Source organism: Equus asinus, chromosome 6 (assembly GCF_041296235.1).
Source record: "Equus asinus isolate D_3611 breed Donkey chromosome 6, EquAss-T2T_v2, whole genome shotgun sequence".
Lineage (NCBI taxonomy): Eukaryota > Metazoa > Chordata > Mammalia > Perissodactyla > Equidae > Equus > Equus asinus.
In genome coordinates, this window is record NC_091795.1 from 51,258,966 (window position 1) to 51,281,522 (window position 22,557).

Consider the following 22,557-nt stretch of genomic DNA (forward strand, 5'->3'; position numbering starts at 1 on the left):
ATTTAGTTAAAAATTTGGCTTTCATTTTTATATTAACTGAGTTTCCATAAGGAATAACACCAAATTCTAACCTTCAACGGAAAGCAAACCAGAGTATCTGATTTGTGACACCAGATTTTCCTCATTAAAATAAGGAAAGCTTTGTTCTAACAGTGAGGTTCACCTTGCACAAAGCACTGCAGTAACACTTCATGGCGAAATATTCGGGCATAGTTTGCTCTAACGCAGTGTTTTCCCCAACCCACTAGTTGGTCATGAAATCAATTTAGATCATCCATACTAGCAATTGAAAAAAAAATGGAATAAAATACATTAGAAAATATCAAGAGTGCATTAAGCATAGTAAGGCTAAGTACTCCTTCATGAAAACGTAATTTCTATGTGTGTACTAGGTCACAACATAAACTGCCTTCCTTACTGTGGGTCTTGGTCAAACAACACTGCTTATAGCATCCAGTTTTAAATCTCCATCAACATCAACGTGGATGGCAAATTCCATAGCAGACTAAGCAATCTGGGGGATGCAAAAGGAGAAAAATATATACTATGTATATATTAAATAAATAATGCATTGGGTATGGCATCATTCATCACACAAATATTTGTTAAGTACCCACTAGATATTAAGCATTATTTTCTTTTTTTTTGAGGAAGATTAGCCCTGAGCTAACATCTGCTGCCAATCCTCCTCTTTTTGCTGAGGAAGACTGGCCCCGAGCTAACATCCGTGCCCATCTTCCTCCACTTTATATGTGGGATGCCTTGCCAAGCGGTGCCATGTCCACACCCAGGATCCAAACTTGCAAACCCCAGGCCGCCGAAGGAGAACATGCGAACTTAATCGCTGCGCCACCGGGCCAGCCCCATGCACCATTTTCAATAAGGATTGTTTACACAGTTACTATTATTACAAAGAAATGCCTATTTAAGGCTTAGTCCTTTGAAAAGTGAAGTAACACTTTTTTAAAAAGGCATTTCAAAGAGATGTAAGTGTAGACTGAAACACCATATAATCAATATGCCCATCTCTTTAAACAAAATCTTAAAATTAAATAAAAATAATACGATAAATGAGAAACAGAGATGTTTTTAGTATGAGGACTGAAAAAAAGCAGTGACGAAAGTCTGGGCAAAGAAAGAGAAACAAATACTACAACATCATTAGAAAACTGTACGGGTTCAGATGAACATGTATAGGATAAAGAATATGAATGGTTTAACTGAATCCATTTTTCCTACAAAATGAATTTACTTTTTGTAACACAGAGAAAGTGATAGGTAGGATTTTAAAACACAGATTCTTTTGCTATATTTTAGGCAAAGTTTATAGTTATACTGCAAACTGAATTTAGATTTATTTAGTGAAGTTTACAGTGAATTCCAATGCTTAAAAAATAAGAAAATTATGAATTCTGAATATTTGAAATGAATATGATTGCTTAAACAAAAAAGCAAGTGAACTGTAAATAAATGTAAACTATATTGTTATATTCTTTTGTGTTTAAGCAAAAATTACAGGATATCTATATGCAAAAAAATGAGGGTAAACCCCTAGGTCACACCATATACAAAAATTAGCTCCAAACAGATCAAAGACTAAATATAAGAGCTAAAAGTATAAAACTCTTAGAAGAAAATGTAGGTGTAAATCTTCACGACCTTGGATTAGGTGACGGTTTCTTAAGATAAGACACTAAAATCACAGGCAACAAAGAAAAATTAGATAAACTAGACTTCACTAAGGATTTAAAACTTTGTGCTTCAAAGGACACCATCAAGAAAATGAAAAGACAATCCATACAGTAAGAGAGTATACTTGCAAATCACACATCTGACAAGGGACTTCTATGTAGAACACATAAAGAACTCTTCCCACTCAGGAATAAAAAGATAAATAATCCAATTAAAAAATGGGCAAAGTATCTGAATAGACATTCCTCCTAAGAAGATCTATAAATGGCCAGTAAGCACATGAAAAGATGCTCAATATCTTTAGTCATCAGGAAAACGCAAACAAAATCATGAGTTATCACTTTACGCCCATTAAGATGGCTATAATAAAAAAGACAGATGATAAAAGTTTGAAAAGGATGTGGAGAAACTGGAACCCTCATACACTGCTGGTGGGAATGTAAAATGCTGCAGTTACTTTGGAAAAATTAGACACATTATTTCAGCTAAGTTAAACTAAAGTTAAACTAAGTTAAACTAAAAAAATATTAATTCATCCTTTCTCCACTTTCAAAATATCAACAGGTCGTCTTCAAAATGGAAAAAAAAAATTATGATCCAGGAGCTTGAGAGAACATTTAAGAAACTTTAAAAAAACACAAGGTTTTATTGTCCACCAGATATTAAAACAATATTGAAAATGAGTCAATACTGAACAGTCAATAGGATTAGATAAAGAGATCAGTGGATTAGAATAGTAAGTCCAGAAACAGATCTGAAGGTGGAATTTCAAACCAGTAATAAAGAAGGAAATAGTCAATAAATGTGGAGACACTTAATTAGTTATTAGGAAAAAATTAAAACTAAAATAAACTCCAGGTGGAGTCAAGATTTAAATGTAACAAATGAAAGTAATCAGGAAAATGTAGGTGACTATGTATTATACATAACCCTCAGGTAAGAAGAATTTTCTAAACATGACAAAAAAGGCAGACATCAAAGTAAAAGATTCATAGATTTTTAACATAAATTTTTAAACATTTGTATATAAGGGACTGTCAATAATAACTTAGGCTGAAAACAAACAGAAAAATAAGCTAGATCAAGGGTTAATATATTTAATACACAGAAAACTGTTATTAAACTAGTAACAAAACAACACATTCACAAATAGAAAAAGCATGGAACAGTAAAATATAAAACATTTAACATCTTCAGAATTTAGAGAAAGGTAAATTAAAACTTCACTGCGATATTTATTAAATTAAAAATATATATAAATGAGAATTTTGAGAAGATACACAAAAATAATACTTGATATGGAAAGTGCAAGGATCAAGCAACCAGCTATACTGACTGAGTCTAACATGGATGACGCTTCTAGTGGGGAACATGTAACAAAAGCCTTAAAGATGTGCATGCTCTACAAGCTCTCTGATCAAGCAGTTCTGCTTCTGAGATTAGCCCCTAAGGAAAGGAGAGTAAGATATTTCTAACAGTGGCATTTGTAGTAGTCAAAAGTTGGAAACAATAGCCTAAATCGGGGACTGGTTCAATAAATTAGGACAAAGCTCAAATAAAAGAATAGTATACTGCCATCAAATGTTGTAGAAGTCTATTAACTGACACAAAGATGTTTACAATATGCTAAGCGAAAAAGCAAGTAGCAAAACAGTACGTTTGTCATATGTCTACTTTAAGAATTTATATACGTACAGAAAAGAATCTGTAGGGATATATACAAGGTGTCAACAACTTACTCTGGTAGGGTCAGAATTATAATTCTGACTTTTTTTATGTTTGAGGAAGATTAGCCCTGAGCTAACATGTGCCACAAATCCTCATCTTTTTGCTGAGGAAGATTGGCCCAGAGCTGACATCTGTGCCCATCTTCCTTTACTTTATATGTAGGATGCCTGCCACAGCCTGGCTTGATAAGCAGTGCATAGGTCTGTGCCTAGGATCTGAACCTGTGAACCCCAGGCCACCAAAGTGGAGTGAGAACTTAACCACTAAGCCACCAGGCCTGCCCCTATAATTCTGATTTTTTGTTTGTTTCCTTTGTGTGTGTGTGTGTGTTCTTTAAGGACATGTTTTGTTTAGTAATAGAAAACTGTTTAAAAATGAACTCTATTTAAAAATAGTCTGATTCAGGGGCTGGCCCCATGGCTGAGTGGTTAAGTTCATGCACTCCACTTCGGCAGCCCAGGGTGGCCCTAGCACCGATCATCAAGCCATGCTGAGGTGGTGTCCCACACAGCAGAGCCAAAACCTACAACTAGAATATACAACTATGTACTGGGGGGCTTTGGGGAGGAGAAGAAGAAGAAGAAAAAAAAAGATGTCAACAGATGTTAGGTCAGGTGCCAAAAAAAAACAGTCTGGTTCACATTTAGCTGTATTTTAGCTAAAAAAATAATTCCTCAATGGAGTGAATTTGAATACGCAGTGGTTATCAAATGATATGATGGAGTTACTATAAATTTTCTTAGGTTTGATCATGGTGCTGTGGTTATGTAATAATGTCCTTATTTTAAGGAGATGTATGCTACAGTCTATGGGTTAAAGTACCATGATGTCTGAGGCTTCCTTTTAAATGTCACAGAAAAAAATTACATAAAGAGATCAACTGAATTGATGAATCTATATAAAGCATATACGAATGCTATACTATTCTTTCAACTTTTCTATCTGCTTGAAAACATTCACAATAAAAAGGTGGAGAAACAGTTGAATTCACAGGTTTGCCATGTTTTAAAACCTAACGTAAAAATCAAAAAGGTGAAAAAGTACAGGAGTGATAACATACATTAAAAAAAAAGTTTGCTCATCATTTCACAAAGACTATAACATAACAGAGGGCAAGTAATCTTTGTGGGTACTGGTTTTCTCAGCTGTAAAAGAAGAGGGTGGAACCTGGTTCATTCACCGATTCCACAAGTATTTACTGATTTGGGGCAGGCAGTGGTAAACAAGCTTAAAACCCACTAGGGAAAATCACTAATGTTATTCCTACTTCGAGAACTCTGAGACGATTCACTCACTTTAGGATTCCTTTTAACAGCAAAAATTCTGAGGTCAGTGTTTCTCAAATTGGGGTTCAAGGATAAATTAACAGAAATCTAAAAGTTCCCCATAAGAGTTTTCAGATTTTAAGTTTTGATTCTGAGGATAACATTAATATAAATCATCTAGATCATCAGGATGACAGAATATTTTGGTGTCTATTTGCTTGTCTGTTTATAATTAAGTTGGTGCCAAGAAATATTTTAATTGTCCAAGGCGAACTTTAAAAAAGGATGAAAGTAGGGAAGGGACTTGGTAAAGGAGAGATGCATTAGTGCTGAGGGAGGCAAGGAACGTCATGGTGCAATGTGAGGCTTCGTAGCAGGTTAAAGAGAGAAATGTGGAGAAAGAGTGAAGGCTTTGAAAGGCACATGGCAGTACAGGCTGAATGCAAAAAAACTCTGTGCCACAAGAGATTGCACACCATTTGTGTTATAATCAGGAATTTCAGCAAAACACTATTACTTATCAAATTTCAAAAGCATTATTAGTTTGAATTGTGTTGGTTTTCGTTTTCACTCATGTCTATAATACGTAAATTTGGTTTATGGTCAAATAGGTGTGTTTACACTTAGTACTGTTAGTGCACATTTAATTTATACTAAAATAAAAATAATTTAAGTCAACATTGGGAGTTTTCAAGTTTTTTCTTTAAAAAAGGCTGTACATTATTCAGGTTTGAGAAACATAGCACTAGGGATTTAATAACATAATTTAATTTACAAAAATTCTATCTATCCATAATTTTACAGGAATATTTCTATTGCTTAAATTAAGATATTATTAGTGAATTTTCAGCTATTGTAAACATGTAGGGTTGAATTTAAACATACCAGGTAGGTTAACATATTATATAATTTATATAGTTTTTATCTAGTCAAATCATATGTACATTCAGTATTTATACATGCATATGAATATGTAAACTCAAATATTTTTTTCTCTGTTAGCAGATGTTCCTTTAAATTGATTACTTTTTCTGATTTTTCAGGAGATATCTGGGGGACTGTTATTTACCTCTTTGGGTGTTAATCCAGGCACAAGCCTTGCCACGGTTTCCCAGTTGATGGTTTCATGGATTCCGATTAATGGATAAAGGATCATGTCCAACACCATTTGGTTGTTATTGTTCAGGAAGTTGTTGTTTTCTGAATAGCCACGACTCATCTTTTGGAACTAGAGATAGAGAAGACAAATAGATTTATTTACATCTGAAATCCAAATGTTTTCAGAACATTATAAATCAATTATAATTCATTAAGAATTATCTGCTACTATGTAAAGGAAAAATAAAAGTGACCTAAAATGAACACAGAATATACATCTCAAATCTCTTCAAACATAATGGCATTTGAGTATTATAGATTGGTGGATGGATGGGTAGGATGAACAGATGGATAAATATGTGATTAAAAAGTCTAATAAAATATTAATGGTAGAATCTAAGGGGTGGGTATATGGGTGTTCATTATAAAATTCTTTCGACTTTGTTATATGTTTAAGATTTTTCATAATAAGACGTTGGGGAAAAAACTGAATACAATTTATCTTCCTAAAAAAAATCCTTAAGTGTGCCTGATTTATATTTTGATTAGCAATTCATGGCTGGTGGAATTAAACTGTAAAAGAAAACAGCTGGTTAAAAAGAATTATAATTTTATTCTAAACCTAAGCAATATTTCTTTTATTTTCCTGTGCATGAATGTCCATGCTACAAACAACGAAGGCTGAACATACTTAATTTTTAACGATGCAATCAAATGAAATTTAAAACCAAGTTAACCTGACATTTTAGGACAAGCATAATCATTGTTATTGTGCCATGTAATCATTAGTTATAAATGGTGGGGAGGGTATATCAACAACTGTAATTAATATCAGTTTTATATGTTTGAAATAACTTTTTTTCGAAGGTTCTCTTCTTCCTTGTCTTCAGAAGCAATGTGACAACTGGCCTGATAAGGTTTAATCCTTATCACACCCTGACACTCATATAAAAAGCCAAGGCACCGCCACCCACATACCGTACATACTCACTCCTGCAGAGGGGAGGCTTCTCTTGCTTCCTCACCGGGCTCCCCACCCATCTCTCCTCCCATCACATCCTCTAGTTCAATCCAGGAGCCCTTGAGTCACATGTCCACTGACCAAGGGTGTCCAAGATCTTCAGGTAATAGGACCACCACGAAAAAAGGCTCTAGGCGGCTTTCCAAATACATGTAGTTCAACAAACATTTAGTGAGTCCCAACTCTGTGCCAAGCATCAGGGATAGAAAAATAAATATAGTATAGTCCCTGTCCTCAAGGAGTTTGAAGCTCAAATTACTACCAAATTTACTCCCATTCATCATAAAAATTTTTTAAGAAGCTAATGTTTAAGGTGAAACGTGTTATTCACCATAAACAAAAACCTTATTTGTTTAATACATTACACTTTTTAAGAACACACCTCATGTCCTCTCCCCCATTCCCACAATCTTGATTTAAATGTAATAAAACCACTCTAATTAATTAAAGCCAAACAGAGGTCCACGATTGGCACCTGATTTTCTTTTTTCAAATAGAAAAAGGCTCTTGTGGACAGTGTTTTTTCCCCTAGGCTGCGCGAAGATGGGCAGCGAGGGGGGCCGGCAGGGCAGGTCAAAGGCCTTCGGCATAACAGGGTGGGAGAGGACACAGAGTCACCCCGCACCAGGGGTGAAGCCTGGCGCCAGGCTTCCCGACCACAGACGAGAACGGAGGCATTTGGCTTTCACCGTCAACGAGAGAGGAGAATCACTTCGGGCACCCGGGACGGAGACACAGAAGCCCCGCAAACCTTCGGCGCAGAGGCTCGCTGCGCGGCGCGTCCTCGGGGCAGCCCAGACCTCCGTGGTCTCCTCGCCTCCGCAGCAGGGGCAGAAACGCGGGGCGCAGACCGGGCGGTGGGCGGACAAAGGCGCCAGGCAGGGGGGCGAAGCTGGAGGAGCTGGGCAGCGACGCGGGGCGCGGCCGGGCCGGCTGATGCGGGGGCTCCCTCAGGTGGTGAGCCGGCGGAACGCGCCGAGGGACCTGGAGCGGGCCGGGCGGCAGGCACGCGCGGCGCGGGGACGCTCGGAGGCGTTTGGGCGAGCCGAACCCGGCCCGGCCCGCGGGAGGAGGCCGCGGCGGGAACGCGCTGGGTGCCGGCGGCACCGCCCCCCGCCGCCCGTTCCGCCCACGGCCGGCACCCGCGCCCCCTCGGCGTCTCGCTCACCTCCACAGGGCCGCAGCGGGCCTCGCTGCGCCTCCGTCACCTGCGGCGGCCCGCACCGCCCGCGCTCGCGCCATGAACTCCCGCGAGCCGGCCCGCAACCCTGGCCGCGGCACCCTCACACGCAACCCCACCCGCTCTCGGGCGGCGGCAGAGGGACCGGCGCCGGGGGGGCGGGGCAGCGGCCCTGCCAACCGCGGGCTAGCGCCACAGCGGCGGAGCCAATGAGCGACGAGCTCCTGCGGGGAGACAGGGAACCTGCCGAACGTTGCCTTCCCTTTGCCTTCCCCTTCCCCCTCGTGCATTCACTTCCAGATTTGTCGCAGTGCAGCGTCCCCACCCTCCCAGCGTCTTGTCTCTTAGCAACCAGATCCTTCAGAACCTGATCTTAGGTAACTAACCCTGAATCCAGAAAGGGGAACTTGGGGAAAGAAAAAGAGCTCGGATAAAGAATGGATGAGATGGTTGGTGGTGCAGGTCACTTTGGTATACCTGCTTAGGTTAGGTAGAATGGGAAAACTGTATGATCTGAGGGACGTCAAAAGGATCTTGTGTGGGAGCTGGCCCAGTGGCGTAGTGATTAAGTTCCCGCCCTCCGCTTCTGTGGCCTGTGGTTCCAGGTTCGGATCCTGGGCACGGACCCAGCACCGCTAGGGGAAGATTGGCAACAGATGTTAGCTTAGAGTCAATCTTCCTCACACACACACAAGTACTTTGGGTGAAGCATTATCTTTATCAGGAGACACCTCTTGAAAAATGTAAATAGCTGTGTTACAAATTCAGTTTTCATACATTAATAGGTTCAGCATGTGTGTTATTTGATGACTACTACTACTGGGAACCTAGTAAGATGTATAAGGCTGTTTTTTAGGGTAAATGCTATACATGTCAATATTTTTAATTTCCATTTATAATGTGTATATTCTGAGAACCAAAACTGAATGTTAGGATCAGAAAGGACAGAAAAAAGTAAAGCTCTATCCAAATGAATAATTACTATCATGAGATCTGATGATTAAGTGGCTAACTGTACAGAATGTCAGTTTCTTCCAATTGAATCACCTGTGACTTTCTGCAAGTTTTTTTTACTATTTCTGTTCCACAAAGACATTAGACAAGCTTGTGCCACAAAGATATTAGGTAAATTTTTAAAGAGAAGCTACTTGCACTCTATTTCCTTTTTCTCCTTTCACATAGGTTAAAACTCAGTTGTGATGGTGGTGAGCCAGCTTAAACATTACATGAGGACAAGAATGAGCCATACAGGATTGCAAAGCAATAACATTGAAGGAACCTGGTCCCTTCATTACCTTGTGAAGCAAAGCTGCCTAACAGGCCTAGATTGCCTGCCTACCTCTGGACTATTATATGAGACAAAAGAGTTTATCTTGCTTTAGCTACTATATTTTTCGGTCTATTTGTTACAGAAGCTTAGTGTAAAGGGGGAAGGTTGGTCCCCAAAAGTAGTGTGCTACAATAACAAAGATCTAAGAGATATATGGCATTGGCAGTCAGAAACATATTACAGGCTGGAAGGCAGGTGATTCTTCCCAAATACATTGGGAAAGGTGTCACCTGCATTAATTTTGAAAGCAGATTATCAAGCCTGTAGCTCTGAAGGAAGTGGTTTAGAAAAGGTCAGAATGTAAGTTTGTGTTGGCTACCATTCCTTGCTTTTAGCAAGGTTCAACAAAAGAAATGAAGTCAGTTAAGAACCGGTTTGCAAGGAGAGACAGAACAGAGCTCTACTACTGGACTCCACCCATAACATCTGCTCCTGCTATTGATCCATGTCGTGCTATGCATCTCCGAGGCATCAATTCAGGCATTTAATGTTTGAAGCTCTTCCTAATCACTCTCTCGTCTTTTCTAGAACAATATACATTTACAGAATGACAGAGCAAGAAAGAATCCTGAAAGATCTTCTTCAATTTTTTCACTTTAATGTCAGAGAAAGTTTAAGTGACTTGTCCAAGGTAAAATAGCCATCTCTTTGGGTTTAATGACCTTTCCACAAGGAAGATTCTTTCTTTAGCACTGTACAGTTGTTCCTTCCTGAGGCCTTTATGCAGAATGGGCAATTTCACCTAAGAATTCCATCCACTTCCCCCTCCTCACCAATTCCAACTCTTTTGTGTTCATAGGCTCATCTAGTCCTCTATTAGTTTTAGTACAGACTGAGTTGCTTTAACAAGAGACCCAAAATACAGTGGCTTAACATGATAAAAGTTTACTTCATTCTCAAATTACAGTAGAGTTGGGTGATCCAGGGCTGTCATGGCTGCTTTGCCATCCTTAACACACAACTTCCATCTCGGAGTCTGAAATGACTGCAGAACACTCACTCTTACTTCCACACCCCACAGAAGGAATGGAAGACAAGATAAGAAATGCATGATCCAGATGTGACGTGCATCACTTCCACTTATATCCCATTGGCCGCAACTTAACCACAAAGGAGGAAGCTAGATAATGTAGACCCTATTTGAGCAGCTGGGTAGTCAATTAAAAGGTGGGAGTTCCACTTTTAAACTATGAGAGTGAATATTGGTGGTCTCAGACACAACAGTCTAGTTTCAAGCATTATATGCTTCCTAGACCTCTATTATTGACTTAGAATAAGTTTTTTTGGAAACACTTTAACTAAGGTAAAATGTGAAACTAAAAGGGAACTCCATTAGTACTGCAAAAAAATATATACACAGAAAAACGTTTATGGATAAAAGGCAATAAGAATAAATGCAAATACCTTTTGGACTCCAGCTACTACCAAATATTACTGGAGAACAAGATTAAAACAAAACTTTCTTCATGACAAGGCAAAGGATTGTATAAAACAACAAAAGCAGGGGCCAGTCCCATGGCCGAGTGGTTAAGTTCATGCACTCCAGGGTTTTGCTGGTTCTGAATCCTGGGAGCGGACATAGCACTGCTCAACAGGCCATGCTGAGGCGGCATCCCACATGCCACAACTAGAAGGACCTACAACTAAAAATATACAACTATGTACTGGGGGGATTTGGGGAGAAAAAAGCAGAAAAAAAAGATTGGCAAAGTTGTTAGCTGAGGTGCCAATCTTTAAAAAAAAAAAAAATCTTAACCCCACAAAAACAAACAAAAATAGTGTGGAAAAGTAAAAGATATCAATAACACATTTCCTTCACCTGCTTCAAGGTCTGGAAGAAATTAAAAACGTGTGTGTTGGAGGCCATGTTCATTTCCCAAAAATGTCTCTGATGGTTACTATATCCCAGCATGGAGCATTTACTACCAAAAAGTGGAGGCCCCTGTTCACAACACTTAGTCAAAGTGATATGCCACATCTTCAAACTGCAAGTCCTGTATGTCATCATATATACATGTTCATGTGTGTGGCAGTTCTATGCCCAACACTGGAGAATCTTGACCGCTTACTGCTGAACAATAACTTTTCCCCTTAGTCCCTCACTACCTGTGCTAGTAACAGGTAGAGCTAATTTCCCACTCTTCTAACAGACTGCTACCAGAGAATATCCCAGTTCGTAAATGTTACTGTTCCACCTGATCTCCTTAGCATGTCTTTAGTCCTTAAAGATAGCTCCTGATTCAAAACTGCACCTTGATAACACGGTTATTAACAATTGCTTATCACCTTTAACAAGAACCCTTACCATGTGCCAAGTTCTCTCCTAAGTGTTTAATACACAGTATCCTCTCAACAACTCAATAATAAGTAGATATTATTTTGAACTTGATGAATATTAAGCTTCAAATGGAAAATGTGTTATCTATTCATGTTACGAAAATCATTTTGGTTGGCTTTTAAAAATTTGTTTTCACATGCAAATAGAAAAACAGTGAAGCATTATGTGTTTAATCATTAATAGTTGAGGAGTGTTTTTTTTTTCAATCAGTTTATGATTTAGTTGCTGTGTACCATATTTGGATGAACAATTTTCAAAGAATATTGCCATAACTACAAAAAATTCATAAAACTATACTATTATAAATGCATCTGCTTTTTTCTCTAATGAGTCAGAAGTTACTTGGGAATCTTTCTAAATCTTAAAGCAGACGTTTCCAAATGTCTGTTTTAGTTTAAGGACCTGTGAGGATTTGTGGCAAATGAGAAAAACAAGATGAAATATACATGCTTCTGGTTTATTAAGTTTATTAATAGAAATTACGCTTTTTCTACTTTCTGGTGTTAACATTCTTTCTTCATTTCTGATTTCGCCCCATATCCCATTAAAGATATTGAGTTTCCCAGTTAATTTCAAACTAAGGATTAGTTTTTATAAAATAAATTTTCTTTTTTTGGTAGATTGGCCCTGAGCTAACATCTGTTGCCAATTTTTTTCTTCTCCCCAAAGCCCCCCAGTACATAGTTGTATATTCTAGTTGTAGGTCCTTCTGGTTGTGCTGTGTGGGATGCCGCCTCAGCATGGCTTGATGAGTAGTGCTAGCTCCATGCCCAGGATGCGAACCAGTGAAACCCTGGGCCATGGAAGCACAGGGTGAGAACTTAACCACTTGGCCACGGGGCCAGCCCCTAAGTAAATATAATTAGTTAAAAAAATAAAACATCTCAAACAAAGCCACAGATATTAATTTTCCACAATGTAAAATTTGAAATAACTGGCTATGAGACTCTGGAAATTAGAGAGAACTTCTACTTTTGGCATTGTGGTGGGCTACATGGGAGATTCTCCTGCTGAACAAGTAAGACCCTGGCTGGGATATATACAGTAAAACACTGCTGGTCTCAGAAAGCAGGAGGGGAGGCAAAATCAATCAAAACTGATGAACTGGGAAACTGCAGGCAGAAGGGAGGGGTATGAGTGTTCTGAAGGTGGATGCCCATAGCAACTCAGCTGTCAGGATTCTGAGCTTTGGACCGTTAAGTAGAGTGACAGTGAGAAGTTGATCCTGGTCTTACACTCTTACTGAAGACCTTCAATGGAGGACTGCTGAAGTGGTCCCAGGATGATGACGCCTCCGTACTACTAGAAGAGGCACAAGTGAATCCTCTGTGGAGTCAAGCCTTTCCCCAATTTTGGCCAGCAGAACTCACAGATGAACAAGCAATGGGCACATAAAAGTCACCATAAACGTGAAGAAACCAGACACTATGTGTGAGAGCACAAACAACAAACATTTACAATTCCAAGGACTGCAGATATTGGAATTCTTGTAGACATTAACATGGCATTCTTAAATAAAGGGCACAATAAATTATCAATAATAAACAGGCAGATTGAAAAAACAGACAGAACTTCCAGAAATAATTATTGAAATGCAATTAATTATAATTAAATTTAAAATTTGGAAATTTAAAGAAACCTCAGTGAATAAGTGATAAATTAGAAATAGTTGAAGAGTGAACATGCAAATATACATGAAAAAATTACCCATATTACAAACAGATGGAAAACATGAGAGACAAAGATATGGAGGACAGAATGAGGTCAAATATATGTCTAATTTGAGTCCCAGAGAAAACAGAGAGAATTGTTGTGAAATTTCCAGAATTGATTAAAAAGATGAATCCAAAGATCCACAGATCCTGGAAGCAACTGTATTTTAAACAGAATAAATAAAATGAAGTTGCCAGGGCAATTAAAGTATCAATTCTAATTTTCAATTTAAAAGGTATACTATCTAAATTACCTGTAACCTTTTCTCTGGGGCTGGCTTTCCAACTGAAGCTTACTGTACTGGCTTTAAACTAAAACTTTAGTCTGCTGGGTTGAAGATTAAAATCAACCGAATTTAACCTAAGCAAAATTTAAATAATCGAGGGTATACAGTCGCCATGAGGACGTCTGGTGGAAGAGTGTTCCAGACAAAGGAAAAACTATGTGCAAAGGTCATAAGGTGGAAGCATGCCTGGAATATTCAAGTAACTGCAAGGAGGCCAATGTAACCCCTATAAGGAATGCAGAAGGTGAAGAGTAGAAAAGGGTCAGATGACATAATACCTTATAGACCTCTGTAAGGACTTTGAATTTTTACTGAGTCAAATGGGAAGCCACTGGAGGGTTTTTAGCTGAGTGTTGTGATATCACTTAGATTTTTAAAAAAGAATCACTCTGTTCCTGTCTTGACAATAGACTATAGGTCTGGTGAGGTAAAGGCAGAAGCAGAAGAGTAAGTCATAAGGCTATTACAATAATCTAGGCAAGCAATGATGTGGCTTAGACCAGGGAGGAGGCAGGGGAGATGGTAAGTGGTCAAATGTTGAATATATTCTGAAGTTACTACAAACAGGATTTCCTGATATATGTGGGTGCAAATGAAAAAGAGAAAGGATTCCAAAGTTTTTGGCCTAAACAAATGGAAAGATGTAGTTGCCATTTACTGACACAGGGAAGAGAATGGAGGAAAAACAGGTTTTGAAGTGAAGGTCAGGATTTTTTTTTTCCCCAAAGATTGGCACCTGGGCTAACAACTGTTGCCAATCTTCTTTTTTTCTTTCTGCTTTATCTCCCCAACCCCGTACACAGTTGTATATCTTAGTTGCATGTCCTTCTAGTTGTGGGATGTGGGATGCCACCTCGATGTGGCCTGACAAGCGGTGCCACGTCCGCGCCCAGGATCCGAACCCTGGGCCACCGCAGCAGAGCGCGGCAAACTTAACCACTCGGCCACAGAGCCGGCCCCAGGATTTTTAAGCTTACTAAACTTGAGCTACCAAGTGGAGATGTCAAACTGGCAGGTGGATATATGATTTTGAAATTCAGATATAAGATGATGCCTGAAGATATAAATTCTGGAGTCAAGAACATAAGGTACTGTAAGTCACCAGACTGGATGAGATCATCAAGGAAGAGTATAGAAATCCAAGGTCTAAACTCTGGGGTTCTCCAACATTTAGAAGTAGGGAATATGAGGAGAAACCAGCAAGGAAGGCTGAAAAGAAGAGGTCAGTGATATTGCAGGGAAACTAGGAGGGTATGCTCTCCTGGAGGCCAAGGGAAAAAAGATTTTCAAGCAGGAGGGGGTGATCAACTGTGCCACCACAGGCCAAGTAGAATTAAGACTGAGAACTGTTCACTGGATAGCAGTGTAGTGGTCACTGGTGACTTCAACAAGAGTTGTTTTCGTGGGGGCCAAGACTGATGAAGTAAATTCAAGACAGAACAAGGGCAGGTGGATTGGGCAGCCCTATGGACAACTCTCTCAAGGGTATATAAAACGTGGCTGCAGAAAACCAGTTTGGCTTCTAGTTAAATACAAGAGATTGATTATTCACCTTTATCTCCTTAGCCCTCACAATCTCCCCAAAAATGACAATAAAAGAATGAGATATATTAAACAAGGACAAAGCATAAAAGAGAAGAAAATAGATGAGACTCTCAGAAGTCAGAAAACAAATGGATGTGAGGTAACTGACTTAGCAGAGAGGATGAAATTACACCTAAGACAGGGATTCTGAAAACAACTAAGGCTGTTTATACTGTAGAATCCTTGAAAGCATCAGGTGCTACTCCTTGTAGCCAGGTACAGTACACAGAAACTAGGCAAATGAAGAAGCAAGGAAATGTCAATGCCAGGAGAACCAGAAACTTATATAAGAAATGAACAATAGGGAGGAAAAAACAATATTTACATGGTCACAATAATGCAAACATTTTCACTGATTTAACTAAGAGTTAAAATACTACTACAGGGGCCGGCCCAGTGGCATAGTGGTTAAGTTTGTGTGCTCTGCTTCAGTAGCCCTGGGTTTGTGGGTTCAGAGCCTGGGTGCAGACCTAGCACCACTTGTCAAGCCATGCTGTGGCAGCGTCCCACATACAAAACAGAGGAAGACTGGCACAGATGTTAGCTCAGGGACAATCTCCCTGAAGCAAAAAGAGGAGGATTGGCAATGCATGTTAGCTCAGGGCCAATCTTCCTCACTAAAAAAAACTGATAATAAAAATAAATCACTATCCTGGGAAAATGGGGTAAGAGGAAGCGTGGGATAGCAGTGTAAGCCAGTCAAAGCCTCCACTGAGGGGGAGGAGAGAGGTTAATAGATAACCTCTAAAACTGGTAAGTCAAAAAATAGCTGGATGAGCACATTATTTAGAAGAAGGTAAAAACAGAAAAGCAAAAAAGTTACACATGGTTGCTTCTGGGCTCAGGACTCGGGAGTAAGGCAAGGGACTACTTTATTTCCTTATATCTTTAAATTACAATCTGATTTTTTTTTTTCTGAGGAAGATTCACCCTGAGCTAACATTTGTACCACTTTTCCTCTATTTTGTATGTGGGTTGCCACCACAGCATGGCTGCTGACGAGTAGTGTAGGTCCACACCAAGGAACTGAACTTGGGCCACTGAAGTGAAGCACGCTGGACTTAACCACTAGGCCACGGGGCCAGCCCCCACAATTTGACTTTTTAAAACCACATGATGGTACAAGTTTTTTGTTAAAAATGTAAATGAATAAAAAATGGATAAAACATATATAGGAAATAAGGAAAAATAACTTCAGACAAGTTATTTGTTCAACTAGGCAAATATGAAAAACAATAAATTAACCATAACAATCTAGAATAAAAACTTCATGTGATACCAACATTGGTGAAGGAATAGGGGCAGGGAGACAACAGGGAGAAATGTCAGGAGGAGGAAGCAAGGAGGATGACAGTGTGCCAATATTCTTGTGTTGTTGTTCAGACTCCAATATTGATAACTTTAAACACTGGTAGAGAACAATAAACATAACTAGGGGTTAAAAGTAACAACAACAAGAATAAAAATAGTGAATAGCTTTCAAACCTGCAGAAGAAAATTTGACCTATAAAAAGAGAAACAGAAAGCATAAGTACAAAACTTCTAACAAGGTGGCAGAAATATATGAAATAATAACCAAGAAAACCATGAGAAGCTATCAACAACTGGAGATATTCCTCTTAGAAACAGTGGAGACCAAAAAAACAAGCAAATATAAAGACAAATTTAAAATATAAATTCAATCTAACATACTGTTTAATCTAACATAATTCCCTACTCCAGGTTTCCACATGGAAGTATTTCTCTAGAATAACACTTTGGTGCCTTTCTCCCTCCTCCTCTCCCTCTCTACTAACTGCTTCTCAGGGGAGGAGTGAGTTGATTGGCGAGTTTGGAAGAAGAAACTGAATACATGCAGCTTTCCACCCCCTTTCCACTCTCTCACTGGATCTGCCTACCTGCAGTGAAGGTGCTTTCTGCTCTGTTTTCCTGACCATTCTGTAAATTTGGAAGGTCACTCTGTTGGAGACTGGATGAAGAGTTTAATTCAGGCAAATATTAGCAAATCCTGTATCATGCCCTTCAAACTAGCTTTAACACAAAGTTCACGGACAAGCCCCACCTGCCTGCTCAAAGTCTTCAATCAGCTGTTCAGTCTCCTATTCTTAAACATAAGCAGGCAACCAAAGTTCAGCAGAAACCTGAGGAAAATCTTTATTATTATGAAAGATGGAAATAAAACGTACACACATACACATGCACAGTAACAGAGGGGGGACAAAGACTATGTAGGAAAATGGAAACCAAAACAAAGAAAGCAACCAGTTCAGACTTGGGCAGAATGACTCAAGAGACATATTTGAGGCCTGCCTTCAACATGCTTTCTGTTACACCATATTTTTAATCTGATAAGCCTGGGTAAGCCTAGCCTAGATTATTAGCCGAACTTGGTTTGCTAGATCATGTGCTGATGAAGTCCTTGTGTTTTCCTTCAAGCCCTGCTCCCTGGATCATTTGAGGACACCCAAGTGTTATGCTTTGATCTCATCCTAAGAGCTGAAGAATGGCCATAGGTAGCTTCAAAGGGAAAAACCCTAAACAACTGACTCTCCCTGACTGTGTTAGAGGCAGACATCTAGTTCTACTAACTGGAGCACCTTTCAAAATATACTAATTGTGGATAACCCTAAGTTTCCCAAGATTTGCTCAGAGCCTTAACCACTGACTTCTCCAGAAAAGAATCTTGTAAATTCTCAGAGCAACCAAAGTCAGACTATGATCCAGTGCCTTTTTTTTAGTTTATCTTCTCCTGGGACACCTCATAAGTGGCAATACTGCCTTTTACATATAGCTAAATTTCTGCATGCTACCTCACTTTTATATTAAACATCTTCTACACTCATTTATATGTATGTATTTGATAAAATAAATTATTTCATCAAAAATATCAATTAAGAATGCAACAATGGTATGATATCAGAAAATCAATGTTATTCATCATATTACTATTACTAAAAGTGAAAAATAAAAGACCATCTAAACAAATGCAGAGTTAAGTTAGCATAAAAAGGAACTTCTTTTGATAAAGACAGGTATAAAACTCTCAGTAAACATCACATTTAATAGAGCAACTCTAGACTCTGAAGAAGAAATAAGATAAACATGCCCTCTACCACTGCTTTTGTTAAATATAGACTGGCAAACTGACCAAAACAAAGGGAATGAAAGTATAAGGACTGAACAGGAAGAGATAAAACTATCATTATTTATATTTGCATTTACATAGACAACCCCAAAGGATCAATAATATTAGAATAGGAATTCATCAAAACTGAAGATACAAAATCAACATACCACATTCAATGTAGTTCTCTTTACCAGAAATAAGAGAATACCATTTTCAATGGCAACAAAAACTATAAAGTACCTAGGAATTAGCCAAAAAAACCCACCCATGATGTCCTGAATAAATGGAGTCAAATTATGTTCACGAATGGGATGACTGGACCTTGTAAATATATCAATTCTTTCTAAATTAACATACAAATTCAATGGAATTGCAATCAAAATCTCAGTAGCTTGTTTTAGGGAACCTGATAGACCGATACTAAAATTTATACAGAAGAATAAAAATCCACAAATAACTAAAGTAACTTTAACAAAGTAGGACAAAATAGATTCACCTATTGGATATTAAGACATATCACAAAGTTACATTAATTGAGACAGTGCTGTACGGGGAAGGGAACTGACATATATCAATAGAACAGAATGGAGAGCCCCAAAACAAACAGTTTCATGTTTATGGGAACTTGGTATGTAATGAAATAGGGGAAAACACGGATTATTTAGTAGATGGTGTTAGAAAAAGTGACTACAATCCTACTTTGTATGCCCAGCAGACATTCACACTCACAAGACCCAGAAGGATGTAACTTGGCACCAAGGTCACTTAGCTTGGGAGAACGATATAGCACACTAAATGCAGCATGCAGAGGAGAGCTATCCACCTTAGGTAAGTCTCATGTGCCACAGGAACCTTGTAAAAATCCCTGAAGGTTGGGGCCGGCCCAGTGGTGCAACGGTTAAGTTCGCACATTCCACTTCTCGGCAGCCAGGGGTTTGCTGGTTCGGATCCCGGGTGCGGACATGGCACCGCTTGGCAAAAGCCATGCTGTGGTAGGCGTCCCACTTATAAAGTAGAGGAAGATGGGGACGGATGTTAACTCAGGGCCAGTCTTCCTCAGCAAAAAGAGGAGGATTGGCAGTAGTTAGCTCAGGGCTAATCTTCCTCAAAAAAGAAAAAATCCCTGAAGGTAAATTCCAGGTCCTCCAAAGAGGAACAAGCTCAGTAAACAGCTGTACCTCAGTCAGAGAAGTCTCAAAGCCTATGCTTTTTCTTTTTGCAATTAAAAAATGTTGCTGGGTAAGCAGCTGGCATTCCATGTAGATTCCCAAGGAAATAGTGCTAAGAAGCAGGTAAACCCAAGATCATTTTCCCAGAGAGAGAGAGAAAAGTCTTTGCTAACACTCTCCCTCTAATGACCAGCTGGAGAAAAAGCTGGATTCATACTTCATTCTATAACCAAAACCAAATTCCAATTAAATTAAACACCTAAAAGTAAATGGTAAACCATAAAACTGATAGAAGAACAAGATCCAAACCAGTTGAGGGGAAAGTGAAAGATTTCTATTCCATGAAGGACACCAAAGATAAGAATTAACAAATGACAAGACTAAGTTATTTCCAACATCTGAACCTGATAAGGGAACAATACCTAGAATAAATAAAGAATTTCAAGTACTATAATCAGCAAGAGAAAAATCTAATACAAAAATGGGCAAATTATAAGTATAGTATTTTCCACAGAATGGAAAACCAGAATGGCTAAAAACCATATGCTTAGCCTCATCAGTGTAATTAGATGACACAGATTACGACAAAATACAATCTCATACATGTCAGATTAACAAAATCAGAAAATACTAAGCGCTGAAAAGATGTAGAGAAAATAAAACCCTCATCTTGCTGGTGTACATGTAAACTGGTACAACCATTCCTGAGAACAAGCCAGTATTAATTAACTGAAATTAAGTATGCATATACCCCAAACTCCAGCCATTCTACTGTAAAACATCTACAGCATAGAAACTACAGGGTAGGTTCATAGGAAGACATGTAGAAGTTTGTATAAATGGGAACAATCTAAGTCAGTCAGTCCTCTATGACTAGAGGAAAAGATAAGCTATGATATGTGAATGCAACAGAATAATATGCACCAGTCGGAAGCATATTATATAAAGTAATACGAATGTCTTAAAAACTAGTATCTTATGAAAGTTAGAAGCAAAATAAGATTTATACCACAATACTATTTACATAACTGAAAACTTATAACCAATAAATATTATTATATAGTTTTTCAAGGAAATATACTCCAAATTTGGAAGATGGCTTTGTAGGGATAGTAGGGAATGAGGAGTATGGAACTGCAGATGAAGAAAAACTATTAAGGTAAAATAAAATAGAAGAAAAGTGTAGACTTTCTAGACTGATGATATTGATATCATTAGTAAAGAGTATGATCAATGACTGACTCAATTCTGAGCACCTGAGATCCTTAAAAAACAAAACACTTATTTGACATGAGCAGAAACACTATTAAGACTAACGTTGGATTACAGATTTTTTTCTTTAAGTGCGAAAAACCATTCACGGGGCATAATATAATAAGTACCCCACAGGACTTGGGAGTTAGCTGACTTTAAAACAAAGAGTTCATTCACCCAAATAAGATAAGCTAAATAAAAAACTATATGATATGAAAGGACATTTTGAGGCAATGCTGAAAAAAACAAAATTTCTTGTGTTGAATAAATATTCCACCATGTTTTTCTAAGTTAGGCTGTGCTGGTATTCAGCAAAATAATTTTAAATCACACTGTAGGCAAAGTTTTAAGTACAAGTGAACTAATTTTAATTTTTAATTAAGTATGTGTGAATCTGAAATTCTAGAATGATGTAAACAATTTGTGACATTTTTACAAGATCTAAGAAGTTTAAACATATGTGGAAAAATACAAAACATATAATTGCCATAACATCTTACTTTTGATTGTGCTTTATATTTTTTAAAAAGCATTTTCATGTGAGAAGTCTCAAATGAATAAAATTGGAAATGAAAGAAGAGAAATTACAATGGATACCACAGAAATACAAAGGATTACAATAGAATCCTATGAAAAAATTATATGCTAACAAACTGGACAATCTAGAAGAAATGGATAAATTCTTAAGACTCATACAACCTCCCAAAAATAAACCAAGAAAAAACAGAGACTCTGAACAGACCAATCACAAGTAAAGAGATTGAAACAGCTATCAAAAACCTCCCCCAAAATAAAAGTCCAGGGCCAGATGGCTTCTCTGGAGAATTCTACCAAACATTCAAAGAAAATTTAATACCTATCCTTCTTAAACTATTCCAAAAAATTAAAGAAGATGAACACTTCCTACTCATTCTATGAGGCCAACATCACCCTGACCCCAAAGCTAGACAAAGACAACACAAAGAAGGAAAATTACAGTCCAATATTGCTGATAAACATAGACACAAAAATCGTCAACAAAATATCGGTAAACTGAATACAATACATTAAAAGCATCATACACCATAATCAAGTAGGATTTATTCCAGGGACACAGGGATGGTTCAACATCCACAAATCAATCAATGTGATACACATTAAGAAAATGAATAAAAATCACATGATCATCTCAATAGACACAGAGAAGGCATTTGATAAGATATAGCATCCATTTACAATAAAAACTCACAATAAAATGAGCATAGAAGGAAAGTACCTCAACATAATAAAGGCCATATATGACAAACCCACAGCCAACATCATACTCAATGGGGAAAAAGTGAAAGCCATCCCTCTGAGAACAGGAACAAGACAAGGGTGCCCACTCTCCCACTCTTATTCAACATAGTACTGGAGGTTTTGGCCAGAGCAATTAGGCAAGAAAAAGAAATAAAAGGTATCCTAATTGGCAACGAAGAAGTGAAACTCTCGCTGTTTGCAGACAACATAATTCTACCTAAAGAATCCATCAGAAAACTATTAGAAATAATCAACAACCACAGCAAAGCTGCAGGGTAAAAATCAACTTATAAAAATCAGTTGAATTTCTATATTCTAACAATGAACTAACAGAAAGAGAACTCAAGAATACAATCTCATTTACAATTGCAACAAAAAGAATAAAATATCTAGGAATAAATTTAACCAAAGAGGTGAATGACTTAAACAATGAAAACTATAAGACATTATTGAAAGAAATCGATGACCACATAAAGAAATGGAAAGATATTTTA

At 38.1% G+C, this 22,557-nt stretch overlaps 1 protein-coding gene across 11 annotated transcripts in view; it reads right to left on the reverse strand.

Annotated features, from left to right (window-relative positions):
* The window catches only part of SANBR (SANT and BTB domain regulator of CSR), a 51,470-nt gene extending 43,202 nt beyond the window's left edge, over positions 1–8,268 (reverse strand). For 2 of the 11 annotated variants that reach the window (XM_014857464.3, XM_044772499.2), the window contains exons 1-2: positions 7,973–8,268; positions 5,755–5,913 (exon numbers count right to left, since the gene is read on the reverse strand). In XM_014857464.3, the coding sequence (XP_014712950.1) occupies positions 5,755–5,904 (150 nt within the window). In that variant the 5' untranslated portion in view covers positions 5,905–5,913; positions 7,973–8,268. Of the gene's footprint in view, positions 1–5,754; positions 5,914–7,493; positions 7,941–7,972 lie in introns of those variants that run through there. The other 9 variants (XM_070512759.1, XM_014857465.3, XM_070512760.1 and 6 more) reach the window with 7 other exon arrangements.
* Positions 8,269–22,557: the final 14,289 nt, after the last annotated feature.